This window comes from Podarcis pityusensis (assembly GCF_964106645.2).
Source record: "Podarcis pityusensis genome assembly, chromosome: 3".
In the NCBI taxonomy this organism is placed as follows: Eukaryota; Metazoa; Chordata; class Lepidosauria; order Squamata; family Lacertidae; genus Podarcis; species Podarcis pityusensis.
In genome coordinates, this window is record NC_138026.1 from 107,408,584 (window position 1) to 107,423,308 (window position 14,725).

The following is a 14,725-nucleotide window of genomic DNA, read 5'->3' on the forward strand; positions in this document are numbered from 1 at the left end:
TTCCATGCCTAGGGATCATTAGGAAAGGAGCTGAAAATAAAAGTGCCAGTATCACAATTCCCTTCTATAAATCTATGGTGCGATCACATTTGGAGTACTGTGTATGGTTCTGGTGACCTCACCTCAAAAATAATATTGTACAGTTGGAAAGGGGGCAGAAACTGAAAATGGAATTGCTGGACTGTGGAAAACGGGAAAATATTTCATACAGAACTTAAGAAAGCAAAAGTTGAATAGACCAGTGGTTGTGAAAGTAAATGAAAATTATGTGAAGGATTAACATCGGAATGGCTTATTGATTAAGAAATGCAATGTGAGATTAGATGATCAGCACTTCAGAGCATGGGAAGTCACCCAAAGATAAAAAAATTGGCATTTATATTTGGCTTTTTTATTGTATTGCAATTTGGAATGTTTTAATGTGGTTCATTGGATTATTAAATTGGAAAACTTAATATTATATATATATATTAAAAAACAACAGAAAAGGGGCAGCAAAATTATCAAGGGCATGGAGTGATTCCCCTAATGAAAGGTTGCAGCATTTGGGGCTTTTTAGTTTAGAGAACAGGCAAGTAAGAAGTGACATGATAAAAACATATAAACTGTTTGTTCTCAAATGGTGTGGTGCGCCACACTAGTGTTGCAGGAGAGGATGGCAGTGGTGGGAAGATTCAAGGACAACCAAAGGAAAATATAAACAATTAAGTTATATGGTATAGTATAAAAACATTTGTGAACTACAGATGGGTATCTTTTCACGCGGGACGCGGGTGGCGCTGTGGGTAAAACCTGAGTGCCTAGGACTTGCCGATTGTATGGTCGGCGGTTCGAATCCCCGCGGCGGGGTGAGCTCCCGTCTTTCGGTCCCAGCTCCTGCCCACCTAGCAGTTCGAAAGCAACCCTAAGTGCAAGTAGATAAATAGGTACCGCTTTATAGCGGGAAAGTAAACGGCGTTTCTGTGTGCTGCGCTGGTGCTGGCTCGCCAGAGCAGCTTCGTCACGCTGGCCACGTGACCCGGATGTGTCTTGGACAGCGCTGGCCCCCGGCCTCTTAAGTGAGATGGGCGCACAACCCTAGAGTCGGACACGACTGGCCCGTACGGGCAGGGGTACCTTTACCTTTACTATCTTTTCAAAATGAGAAGAGGAACATCAGGTGATACTGAGGACAATCCCAGTTGTGTTTTTCAATGCATTTTTTTCCTGAAAGTGCAGCCTGGAGAAAAAAAAACTTTGAGAACCATTGGTATAAACATGGCATGGAAAAAAGTGGATACTTTTATGCTTATTCTCCCTTTCTCGTTCCCCCTGGAAATCCAGGGAAGCTGTATGTTGGAAGATTCAATGTAAAAGAAAGTCAAGACTGTGGAACTCCCTCCCACAAGGATGGCCACTAACTTGGATGGCTTTAAAATAGCATAAGGCAAGTTCATGAAGGAGAGGGCTACCGAGGGCTACTAGCCATAATGCCCTATACAGTGGTACCTCGGGTTACAGGCGCTTCAGGTTACAGACTCCACTAACCCAGAAATAGTACCTCGGGTTAAGAACTTTGCTTCAGGATGAGAACAGAAATTGCGCTGCGGTGGTGTGGAGGCAGCAGGAAACCCCATTAGCTAAAGTGGTGCTTCAGGTTAAGAACAGTTTCAGGTTAAGAACGGACCTCCGCAACGAATTAAGTTCTTAACCTGAGGTACCACTGTACTCTCAGCCTGCACAAGCAGCAACACTTCTGAGCACCAGTTGCTAAATGCCACAGGAGGGGGGGGGAGGGTGCTCTTGGGCTCATGCTCTGCTCCCTGGTTTTCCCCACAAGTATCTGGCTGCCCCTTTGAGAGCAGGATGCCACACTATCTGGGTCATTGTTCTGATCCAGCAGGGCACTTCTTTTTATATTTTTCACTAAGCTCATTTAGCAGCGCAGTCCTACACCTGTGTGCTCAAAAGCCAGTCCCACGAAGTTCAGCGGGGATTGCTGGAGGTAGGATAGACAAGGACCACTAAGCAGTGATGCCCGCAGAGCTCAGCAGAGCTGGACTTCCCAAGTAAACACGGCAGGTGGGCGCAGAGCATGGCTAAGACCAGGGGTAGGCAACCTAAGGCCTGGGGGCCGGATCTGGCCCAATCGCCTTCTCAATCCGGCCCGCGGACGGTCCAGGAATCAACGTGTTTTTGTTGTTGTTTAGTCATGTCCGACTCTTCGTGACCCCATGGACCAGAGCACGCCAGGCACTCCTGTCTTCCATTGCCTCCCGCAGTTTGGTCAAACTCATGCTGGTGGCTTCGAGAACACTATCCAGCCATCTCATCCTCTGTCGTCCCCTTCTCCTTGTGCCCTCCATCTTTCCCAACATCAGGGTCTTTTCTAGGGAGTCTTCTCTTCTCATGAGGGGGCCAAAGTATTGGAGCCTCAGCTTCAGGATCTGTCCTTCCAGTGAGCACTCAGGGCTGATTTCCTTAAGAATGGATAGGTTTGTTCTTCTTGCAGTCCATGGAACTCTCAAGAGTCTCCTCCAGCACCAGAATTCAAAAGCATCAATTCTTCGGCGATCCGCCTTCTTTATGGTCCAGCTCTCACTTCCATACATCACTACAGTGGTACCTCGGGTTAAGTACTTAATTCGTTCTGGAGGTCCGTACTTAACCTGAAACTGTTCTTAACCTGAAGCACCAATTTAGCTAATGGGGCCTCCTGCTGCTGCTGCGCCGCCGGAGCATGATTTCTGTTCTTATCCTGAAGCAGAGTTCTTAACCTGAAGCACTATTTCTGGGTTAGCGGAGTGTGTAACCTGAAGCGTATGTAACCCGAGGTACCACTGTACTGGGAAAACCATAGCTTTTTACATGAGTATATTGTATGCTTTTATTTAAAATGCATCTCTGGGTTATTTGTGGGGCACAGAAATTCGTTCACCCCCCCCAAAAAAAATATAGTCCAGCCCCCCACATGGTCGGAGGGAGGGTGGACCGGGCCACGGCTGAAAAAGGTTGCTGACCCCTGGCTAAGATCCTCAGTCATTCAATAGCGAGAGAAGGACAGACAGGCGAGCCCAAAAGCCCGCCCACCATTTTCACAGCATGCGCAAAACGGCCCCTGAAAATCTCAACCGCCGTCGCTGCGCGCGCATCCGTTGCCATGACATCCGGCAAGGGCTCGTGCGGGCTCCGAGGAGCACGTGACTCGCTACGGCGGCCGAGAGGGCGGCGTGGCAGTCGGCGTCTGAGGAGGCGCGACCAGTAAAGCGCGGCAGTTTTTTTCGTTTGGCGGGAGATTCCGGCAGCATGGCGTCCGACTTCAACGCGGCCTTGGCGGTCTCGGTGGACATCGCCGTCGGCGGCTCCCCCTCGACTTCGGCGCGCGAGGCGTGCTGGCCCGACGGGGCGAACGCCGAGAGCGGCTTCGTGCGCGCCATCCTGGCGCTGCCGGAGAAGCCGGACACCACCGTGCGCTTCTTCGAGCGCGGCGACTACTATACGGTGCATGGAAGGGACGCGCTGCTGGCCGCCGCCGACGTCTTCAAGACGCGGACGGTCATTCGGATGCTGGCGCAAGGTAAGGGCGCCGGGGGGAGGGCTGAGTCCGGAGGCTGCCGGCTCTCGGAAGGGACAGGGGGTCGGCCCCCCCCCGCAGGTTTCCGTCGGACGCCGGTTCCGTTAACACGACGGGGCTCGCCGAAGCTGCCTCTCCGTTCGTCACCTGCTTTGTTGCCGTTCTTCCAATCATCATCATTAAGTAAATTTACACGCCGCCCTCCAGCCGAAGGACGCAGGACAGTTCATAACATGCATTCATAACAACAGCTCCTCTAGGAAGCTTGCTTGCTTGGTTTAGCTTTACAATATAAAATGGGAACAAACAGTAACCCCTTCTCCAACACGCGCATTTTGTTCTTTTCGTTTGGAAGCAGGAAAATAACGCAAAGTTGCAGCAAGTCTTGAACAACAGGAGCTGAAATGAATTGGGTGGGGGAAGGGCGGGGGAGAAGTGGGAGTCAGCCACCCGCAGCCGAGGTGGGGGGTGGTGGTGGAGTCTGCTTGTGGTCAAGTTAAATACAGTACAGTGGTACCTCGGGTTACATACGCTTCAGGTTACAGACTCCGCTAACCCAGAAATAGTACCTCGGGTTAAGAACTTTGCTGCAGGATGAGAACAGAAATCGTTCTCTGGTGGCGCGGCAGCAGCGGGAGGCCCCATTAGCTAAAATGGTGCTTCAGGTTAAGAACAGTTTCAGGTTAAGAACGGACCTCCAGAACGAATTAAGTACTTAACCCGAGGTACCACTGTATCAAGTTTTGATTGTGCGCTTGTGGGTTTAAGAATCAGCAAGAGTCAGGGTTTGCTTTAGTTGAGATTCCGAAAAATAACACTCAACTATACAGTGGTCCATTCTTAACCTGAAACTGTTTTTAACCTGAAGCACCACTTTAGCTAATGAGGCCTCCCGCTGCTGCTGCGCCGCCGGAGCACGATTTCTGTTCTCATCCTGAAGCAAAGTTCTTAACCTGAGGTACTATTTCTGGGTTAGCGGAGTCTGTAACCTGAAGTGTATGTAACCCGAGGTACCAGGGTACAACTAATAGGGATGCGGGTGGCGCTGTGGTCTAAACCACAGAGCCTAGGGTTTGCCGATCAGAAGATTGGGTGAGCTCCCATTGCTCGGTCCCTGCTCCTGCCCACCTAGCAGTTTGAAAGCACGTCAGAGTGCAAGTAGATAAATAGGTACCGCTCTGGCAGGAAGGTAAACGGCGTTTCCGTGCGCTGCTCTGGTTCGCCAGAAGTGGCTTAGTCATGCTGGCCACATGACCTGGAAGCTGTACGCCGCGGCCAATAAAGCGAGATGAGCGCTGCAACCCCAGAGTCGTCCAGAACTGAACCTAACGGTCAGGGGTCCCTTTACATTTACTTTTATACAACTAATGCTATTCAAACAGTTCTGCCAGATAAACAGCTAATTAAGTTATAAAAAGCAAGCAGAGCCTGTAATTAGAACACAGAAGTAAAGGCAGGAGATTATGTTAACTTCTGAGCTTAAAGCATTAAAAAAAAAAAGTTATATGTGTATATTTTATTTATTTATTTTCTGCATTTATATCTCAGCTTTTTCTCCAAGGAGCTCAAGGTGGCATATATGGTCCTCCCTCTCCCTTGTTTAATCCTCGCAACAACCCTGTGAAGTAGGTTATGCCGGCAGTGAGCTTGTGGCAAAGTTGGGATTTGAACCCTGTTCTCCAGCGTCCTAGTCTTGACACGCTAACCATCACATTGCAATAAATATATACACAAAAGCAAAAAACAAAAAAACCCAGTTCCATTAAAATGGACTTTTGCTTCAAAAGTCTTGATCACCAGTGGCTCTCTGGTGTATACACACACACACACACAGTGGTACCTCAGGTTACATACGCTTCAGGTAACATACGCTTCAGGTTACAGACTCCGCTAACCCAGAAATAGTGCTTCAGGTTAAGAACTTTGCTTCAGGATGAGAACAGAAATTGTGCTCCGGCGGCACGGCAGCAGCAGGAGGCCCCATTAGCTAAAGTGGTGCTTCAGGTTAAGAACAGTTTCAGGTTAAGTATGGATCTCCGGAACGAATTAAGTACTTAACCCGAGGTACCACTGTATATACACCCACCCACACCTGTGGTGCAGCTGCTGTTGTAAATGAGTCTGTCGTGTGAGACTGTCAATATGTGAGACTGAGCATGATTTGCAATGATTTTGATGGTATCTTGGCTGTCTCTGAGTGCAGATCCAGGTCATTGAGCTCAGTAGATAATGTTCTATGTTTATGATAGTATTTTATTCTCTTGCTAACCATGCTGTTTTAAATGTGCATTTTATACTTTACTTCCCTTACTAATGTTTTCTTTTTATTTTTTTGTGTTAACTCTGCTGTTCTAAATGTGCATTCTGTAGTTGACTTCCTTTGCAATGTTTTATTTTGAAATCTTTAAGATAATATTTTAGTTTCCTGTTAATTATGTTGCCTTGAATGTATACAGTGGTACCTTGGTTTAAGAACAGCCTGGTTTAAGAACGATTCGGTTTACAAACTTCGCAAAACCATAAATAGTGTCTCGGTTTGAGAACTTTACCTCAGACTAAGAACGGAATCCGAATGGTGGAAGGGCACTGGTGGCGGGAGGCCTCATTAGGAAAGTGCGCCTCAGTTTAAGAATGGTTTCAGTTTAAGAACAGACTTCTGGAACGGATTAAGTTCTTGGGGAGGTGACCCCAGGGGAATCAAGCCCCCCTTCAAGTTTACGCCTGTGGTTTGGAGATTTATTTTAGAGCTCTCATTTTACTGTCTTGATTCAGTATGTAAGCCTTTTGTCTATATGCAACAGGAAAGGTATACTTCATGTGATTTCTTGTTTGCCTTTTGCTTTGTCGCGTTTACTTTCTAAGCTGTTTAATCATTTTTAAAAAAAATCTTTTCACAGTAAGTGTGGGAGCTATCATGAACGTAAGCTACATCAATTTGAGCATGTTTGATTTTAACAAGAGCAAATTAACTTTCCCATCAAAATCAAATGTGTTTTACTTCAGTGGATCAAATTTTCTCTGTGTGGTATGTCAGCCACTTTCCTTATGCTGCTTTCTCATCTCTTAGGAAACCGGAAACTTGAAAGTGTTGCGCTTAGCAAGATGAACTTTGAATCTTTTTTGAGGAATCTGCTTTTGATTCGTCGCTACAGGGCTGAGGTGTATAAGAATAAGGCGGGAAATAAATCCACCAAGGAGGGAGAGTGGTATTTGGCATATAAGGTAAAGTCTTCATCACAAACAGTTGCAGTAAATAAAATACTTACTGCTTTGCAAATCTGTGTGTGCTTTTCGTCTGATATCTAGTAAGATGCATTTCCTACTGCCTTTCTGCTATCCATTAAGATTTTGGGTTCTATTCTTTAGCAGTTGGAGTCACCTCGCATCACTCAAAAAGCATCACAAAGCACTAGTCGTGTTGAGAGCTGAATAATTATTTGGGTGAATAAGAGACCAGTGCCTAGATCCTGAGATAATAAGTCTGTGCCTGCAATTCTGTGCCTCACATGTTTAAATTGTCATTGTTACATACAGTTACTGATTCACACTTGCATGCACAAAAGGGTTAATCTGAGCCCAGAGCTCAAGTTGCCAGAATGGGTGTTGCTTAGCAGGCTTGCAGCAACCTCTGCTCCCCCTCTTTCTCTCCTTGAGTACGAATCTCTTCCAAACCTCTCTCTCCAACATTGGTTTATGGGCTCAGACAGCACCTAAATTGTTGAGAAAAGTTTTTGCTTTTTGAATTTTGAGCCTTTCATTTTTTTTTGCTATTTTGTTTTTGCTAATGGGGATAGCAAACCCCCTGCCAATGTTCTCTTTTCTTTTCCCCACCCACCAGTTTTGTTTCTCTGCTTAGGCTAATCTAGTCTTGGCTAATCTAATCACTTTTTGAGTGATTTTTTGTTGTTGCAATTTTGGTAGTTTTGCTTTTGTGCATTTTGGGGAAACTTACTTTTTAAGCTTGGCAGCCCAGGATCCAGTGAGTGGCCATAGCTTTACCTTTGCAAAGCTTACTGACTCCACATTTGCCCAGTGGAAAATGATATTGGAGATCCTTTCAAGGGCATAAGGGGCATTAAATTGTATTAAGAATCCTAGACCCACAGACAACGATGAGGAAGCTGATCCATGTTAAGCCTTGCGAATCTGCAGTCTTTAGAGTTTGCATTTGGATCTGTCAGCAAGAGGCCTCAGGTGAGATGAAGAAACTATTCAGGCTAAGACTACCTAAATAGGTGTTTCAAAAGGTCTGTCTAATGCAGGGAGAGGGAGGCAGGTGGACCAGATACATAGGTGAAGAAACTCTCAAACTGTGATTTTTCTTTCTTAAATAGGGCTCTCCAGGGAACCTTGCCCATTTTGAAGACGTTCTGTTTTCTAACCACGATATGTCATCTTCTGTTGGTGTTGTGGGCATTCGGGTATCCTCAGCTGATGGGCAAAAACTTGTTGGAGTTGGGTTTGTGGATACATTAGTGAGGAAGCTGGAAGTATGTGAGTTTCCAGATAATGACCAGTTTTCAAACCTTGAAGCTCTGCTAGTTCAGATGGGCCCCAAGGAATGTATTCTACCTACTGGAGAGGCTGCTGGAGAGATGGAAAAGCTGAAAGAGGTAAGCCATGGAAATGTTATGGGCTGTAGGCTTTGTTTACATAAATTTGGAGTAGAGGCGGGAGCAGCTCATTGAAGATTACTTTTGAAACAGGTCTTCAAGCCTTAATTGGCTTTAGCAGTTAAGTTTATGTTGAGTTTTTGGTGGGGGTCAATGCTTCTGATTCCAGTTTCTACCTTCTATACCAGGCTGATTAAGTTCGCTGAGATGGTGGTACTTTTGTTATAGCTGCTTTTCAAGGGCCTGGCCCAAATGTCATGGCCAAACCATGGCTTGATTCTCAGGGTCATGTGCTCCTCCCTTCATACTCTCAGATTCCCTCGCTCACTACCTGGTTTGCATTATGTTTGAATTAGGCTAGCTGTGGTTACTGCCCAGCGCCTATAAACATGAGCCATGATTACTAGCCAAGTAATCCTCTGTCCTTCTGCCAGTTCTACCCCCACTCCTCTTAAATTTGGTAGAAGACTTACAGAAGTGGACAGGGTTTGGCTTTCAAGTTAATTTGTGCTGCAGGTATAGAAAAGCTAAGAAAAAGTAGGATTCTCTTCTCCCTTTTCTTTTAACGTTCTTCAGTGGTTCCCAACCTTTTTGGTATGGCAACTCACAAGTCCAAAGTTACTTGGGATGTTGACACATCAATTTATTGTCACGTATTTTTGGAGCATAGGTATTTGGCTTTCAGCAGTTTCATGAAATATTTATAGTATGTACAGAGTTATTCACAGCTTAGTTTATAGGAATGTAAAAGCATCAACCATCTTTTCCACCATATAGGGGGAATTGTAAGGAGCAGGGAATGTATATTTCTCACCCAGAGGGGAAAATAATGAGCTTTTATGGAGAAATCAGTGCTTTCTTCATAGTTTCTAGACTGTAGTGGGATACATGTCTAACAAGCATGTTCATCTTTCCTAGTGCTTAATTTTTGTTAATAATGAGTAGTTCGTGTTCTAAAATGGACACAATCCATCCAAAGTGAAACATGTTACAGCTGCAATCCCAGGCACGCTTACCTGGGAGTAAGTTCAATGGAACGCAATGGGATCTTCTATTTCTGCATTAAATTGGCTCCATATCCTATAGATTTTAAAGGGAAAGATTTCATGTATGTAAAGTACCTTCCCCTCTGGACTCTATAGGAATGCTTATAATTTGGCAGAATTTCACCCTTTATTAATTGCTAATATTACAAACGATTAAGGAGAATACATTATTGTGTCTGTTATTAAATAACTCACTTGGATTATTAGTTTATCAGTAGTTACATTGATTCAAACATTTTGGTTAAAACTGTTGGAATTCAAGCCTCTATCGGAAGAAGCTGGCAACCCTCCCAGGCACCCGGCTTGAGTTCCGATGACCTCCCTGGCTGCATTCCCCAGCAAACTCAGGCTAGGTCTCTATAGGTGATTCTTCCCAGCGTGGGAAGAACACACCCACTCTTTCCTGCTCCCCTGGCAGGGGAAAGAGATAGTCAGAAATGTTTATTTACATGGTTTATTTCTGACTCTTCAGCATCACATAAAATGTGTCTGCTCACTTCAGACTCCGGCAAACAAGTGAGTAAGACTTCCTGTACAATCACATGAGGAAGGTCTCAAATTACACTCTGTGCAATTTCCAGTGAACTGCCCTGTGAGCTGGCTGGAAGGCTGTTTCCCACAGTCAGCTCCAACATTCCCATCATGTGATGTTTTCAAGCTAGCAGTTTGCAGCTGCATTGCATCCATATCGTAACAAAAACGTTATGGTAAGATCCATTTTGAATGAATTCATTGAGAGATTTACATGCATGTTTACATGGAAGTTAGTAAATTTCTGGTAAAACTGCAGTTCTGTGCACATTTACCTGGGAGTGAGGTATTGAGTTCAGCCATTGAGTTCAGTCAATTTCTGAGCAGACATGCATAAGGTTAGGCTGATACGGGTGCACTTAATAACAAAGAAGAGTCTGCTGGATCAAGTAAGTGGCCCACCTGGTCCAGCTTCCTGTTCTCACACTGGCCAACCAGATGCCTGTGGGAAACCTGCAAGCAGGCCCTGAGAACAAGAGCCCTCTCCCCTCCTGTGGCTTCCAGCAGCTGGTATTCAGAAGCATATTCCAACACTGGAGAACCTGCAGCTCTATAGATGTTGTTGGACTCCCCATTAGCCTTGCCCGCTTGGCCAGTGGCCAGTGTACAAGAGGAGTTGATGTCCCATAATATCTAGAGCGCCACAGGTTCCCCATCTCTGCTCTAATGGAAGAGAACATTCTCAATTTTTATATCTAAATATATATATATTTGTGCAGGTTGTTCAGAGAGGAGGGATTCTGATTACAGAGAGGAAAAAGACCGAGTTTGTAACAAAGGACATTGTTCAAGATCTCAACCGCTTGCTGAGATCGAAAGGGAAAGAGAAGATGTCTAGTGCAACATTACCCGAAATGGACCAACAGGTGGGTAACCAGGCTTGAGGGTGGGGGGATATATATCAGAAAAGTGTCCTAGTCTGGTAACTTGTGGCTTCACTGGCATTTTGCACCAGCGCCTCCTCTTTGGCCACTTTCATGTAAATTCTTTTTGAAAGGGAGAAGAAATGGCTCAACCTGTTTGACAGCTTTCTTCTTTGTACGGGTTCAGAGTGGTGTTTTGAACCTGTATACCAGAATCCAATGCTTCCCAGAGCTTTGTGCCCTATAGAGCAATCCACTGGTATGAGTGGAATTTGGAATAGACTGATCTCCAGCTGAGCCTGGGCTCTGCCAGGGCTCTGCCGGCTGAAGTCCCTCATCCCAGCACAGCCAAAGATACACTGGCAGACGTCATCCATCGTGGCTATGCCAGGGCTCAGCTGGCTGATCTGAGTTCCTAAAAAGAGGCATGCCAGGGGGGTGCTGCATGACAGGGCAGGGAGAGGTTTATGCCCATCCAAACTGGCTTGTGCTATTCTTCCTGATGAATTGGAATGGTGTCTCAATGAGGGTCTGAACCAGGCCAAATTGCAATGGCTGGTATTTTGATTTAGTTTGGTAATTTTGTTTATACATGTTTGTGTTCATACATGTTTGTATTTTATACTCAAATTGCAAAGGCCAGTGGTTGATGCTGATATCTATCTATCTATTTATCCAGACCATAGTATGATGGTACACTGGTTTGTTTCTAGGGGCTGGTGCTTGATTAAAGGAATGCCAGTTGGCTTAGCATGTCCATTAAGTGTGCATGTGGGTAAAACAGTAGTTCCAAAACAAGAAGCATATTTTGTTTTCTCAGTTGGTTAAAGTGTGATGCTGATAATGCCAAGGTTGCAGATTCGAGTCATGTATGGGACAGCTGCATATTTCTGCATTGCAACTGTACAATTCTCTGATGCAAGCATGTCATCATGGGAATCATTTTAGAAGAGGTGTTCCCTGTTGTGTGAAGGAGAGGAGAGAAATGCCCTTTATGATGCCTGCAGATTCCATTTTTTTAATAATAAAAAAATGAGCTTCTAAATATATCTATAACATGTGTAAATAAATTGCTACCTGATTAGTTGGGTGCCCATTTTTTAGTCAACTAAAAGTTTTTCATTGATCTCACTGCAGCTCATTTGCTGGCAGCCTAGATTGGACAGTTGTCTTTTGCTGGCTGCTATGATGTATGATTGCCGCCAGGGGTCAGCCTAGCATAAGGGCCTGCAAACAAAAGGTTAATCTGGATGATACTGAAGGAATCGGTATCATCCAGATTAGCCATTTTATTTGCAGGCCCTTGTGCTAGACTGTCCCGCCCCCGCCACAAATGCCGTTCCATGCTTACAGCAGCTTCTAACAATCCTGATTCTGTTAGAGCAAAAAACTTAAACCACTCTTGAGCATTATTTTTTTTTTTTAAGTTTCCTGAGCGTGTTAGGTTTTGCATTTTAAACTCAAATTGTAGCACTGCCAATGCCACAGAAATAAAATGGGTGTTTGCTACTGTTACCCTGCTGTTGAACACCTTTACCTGGGAATAAGTACCATTTTGTTGCAGAAAACAATAATACATAAAATGAGCACCTGTAACCATGTACCTGCCTGGCTGTCTGCTCCTGGACTAAAATATTAAGGGGAAGAGCCTTAGCTCAGTGGTAGAGCATCTGCCTTGCATACAGGAGATCCCAGGTTCAATACCTGGCAGCTCCAGGTAGGGCTGTTCCTATGTTCCAAAAATATGTTTTAGGAGAAGAAAGGAAGGATGCTGCAATGACCCAGGCATTCTCATACCAGTTCAGATGCTGATACTGGGCCTGTTTGCCACTTCACTGACATCTACTGCTCCCTGGGTGGTCATTTGGTGGCTCTAGACTTCAGTCCTGGGGTCTAGTCCTAAGCTGCAACATGGAATGGGATGCACGGTGAAAATGGACATGGTCAAAACAAATACTTTCTTGCTACTTCTCATTGAAGTTAAATATCAAGCAAGTTACACGAATGCTTTTGAAGTATTACTATTTTATTATTTGCTGGAGAGACTTCCAAATACATGTTGCCGTCTCACACATAGTGGTATATACATTTTTCTACACGGGTCTTACCTCTGTTTAGACAAAATGACACATGTAAACTAGCCTTCGTTGGCTGCTCTTTTTTGTTTGTTATTTTGCATCATCTGTAAAATTGAATGATGTAACTCACAGGGGTTTTTTTGCAGATAGACGAGATAAAGCCCTCTTTAAATATTTACGTTGCTACAAAAAGCAATGCAACCATTAGAGCATGGATGTGTGAAGAATATTTTAAAAGTGATATTCAGCATTGCTGCCTAGTCTAGTTAATGTATAAAGCTACTGTACCCACCCCATCTTAATCCATATTTTCAAGAAAGTTGTTGTAACCTTTATTTATTTATTTACGTACGTACGTAATTCATATTCTATACCCTCAATATATACTCGTGTTCCCAGAGTAACTAACATAGTAAGAAAAGATTATTTAAGATGGCGGTGATAATTAATAATTATAATAATAATAATAATAATACAAGGAATGAAAACTCATGCAGCAGCAGCCAATTTAAATATACAGTGGTATCTCCGTTTACGAACTTAATTCGTTCTGGAAGTCCGTTCTTACACCAAAAACGTTCTTAAACTGAGGCGTGCTTTCCCCAATGAGGCTTGCCGCCGCTGGTGGCCTTCCACTGGTCCGCTTCTGTTTGTTTTCCGGGGCAATGTTTGCTAGCTGGAACACCTACTTCCAGTTTGGCGGAGTGCGTTGCCTGAATCGTTCGTTAACAGGACTGTTCTTAGACCGAGGTACGACTGTGTGGTAAAATCAAGCCATTATATCAGAGCAATCCAAACTGCCATGGTAGAAAGTGTTTGTGGGGACCAGAGCCACCTTTCCATTCAACTCTGCCAGTCTCCGCCAGCTGGGGAACGACACTGGCGAGGATCATCCCCATACAATTGCTTAAATGGCGAATGGGCAGAAGCCGCTGCTGCTGGTATTCATACCAGTGGTAGCCATCAGAAAACCCCAGAGCAGGGCTTTTGTGGGGAGGGCTGGACTGGCACAGGGTTCACTTGATTCTGGGCACCCCCTGCTGCCATCGTGAAGACAGGCCCAATGTGGGCTTCTTCTCCAAAATGAGCTGTGAGCTGGTACAGCAGAGATGATTTGTGGATGTTGTGCTTGACTGCATTGCTCCAGCAAGCCCTGAAGCTGCTGTCTAGGGGTTAGAATTCCACCCTAAATTAAAGAATGCTGACATTCTTAAAGTACTGTAAACAGGTGACTGGGAGAGGGAAAGCCCATCAGTAATTACTATTTTTCAGGGAAGCTCTTCTGGAATCTTTAGGATGGATGCTTAGAAAGTTGAGGAATTGTTAATCCGTTTTAGTATTTTAACTTTTGTATGTTTTTTAAGTAGGGCTGTAAATAATTCTTGATTTTACTGTTTTACCTTCTGTAAACCACTTTGAGGTATTTTTTACAATTAAACGGTGTATAAATTTTATGGAATAATAATAATAATAATAATAATAATAACTGTAGCAAAAAATCTGTGAGAGATCGGTTAGACCTCTTGCATTCATTCTACACGAGATAAGTGACTGGCATCTTTTAAAATTACCATTTTTTTTAACGCTCTCCTCCCTCACCCACTTAAAATTACACACAGCCAACTCAGTGCGTGGGCAATTTTAAATTAACACACATAAGCTATGGCTAGCACTTCCTCCTCCTGCTGGGGAGACTGCCTGCAACTTTTAATAACATTCTGAAAACATGTATAAGGCTTGCTTTTAAACTAATGCTCTCCCAAAGGTTTTCTTTGAACCACACCTGTGGTTTTGTTCTTTATGACAACCTTTATTTGAATGGTGGAAGGCTTGTACAGTTGCTAAGTGTGAGTTAAAAGTGCTTGGTTCAATTCTCATCTCTGCCACAAACTTGAATGTAGCCTTAGTCTCCCTTCCTCTCTCTCTGCACTTGAACTACGCTTTGCAAATGTTTATTGGTGATGTTTAACATGCAGTTTCAAGTGAGAGAAGTAGCACTATGACCTGCTAAAAAGAAAAAGGAGTTTTGCAGAAGAAAATG

General features: G+C 44.3%; 1 protein-coding gene and 1 long non-coding RNA gene across 9 annotated transcripts in view; one reads left to right on the top strand and one right to left on the bottom strand.

Annotated features, from left to right (window-relative positions):
* Positions 1-3,149, bottom strand: part of LOC308474685 — a 32,394-nt gene extending 29,245 nt beyond the window's left edge. For 7 of the 8 annotated variants that reach the window (XR_013984829.1, XR_013984830.1, XR_013984831.1 and 4 more), the window contains exons 1-2: positions 3,000-3,116; positions 1,123-1,219 (exon numbers count right to left, since the gene is read on the bottom strand). This is a non-coding gene — a long non-coding RNA (uncharacterized lncRNA). Of the gene's footprint in view, positions 1-1,122; positions 1,220-2,999 lie in introns of all 8 variants that reach the window. The other variant, XR_013984828.1, reaches the window with a different exon arrangement.
* A 133-nt stretch (positions 3,150-3,282) lies between these two features.
* MSH2 (mutS homolog 2) overlaps positions 3,283-14,725 on the top strand; it is a 52,822-nt gene continuing 41,379 nt past the window's right edge. Inside the window, exons 1-4 of the mRNA XM_081000900.1 lie at positions 3,283-3,556; positions 6,621-6,775; positions 7,888-8,166; positions 10,463-10,609. Of these exons, the coding sequence (XP_080857026.1) occupies positions 3,286-3,556; positions 6,621-6,775; positions 7,888-8,166; positions 10,463-10,609 (852 nt within the window). The 5' untranslated portion in view covers positions 3,283-3,285. The remainder of the gene's footprint in view (positions 3,557-6,620; positions 6,776-7,887; positions 8,167-10,462; positions 10,610-14,725) is intronic.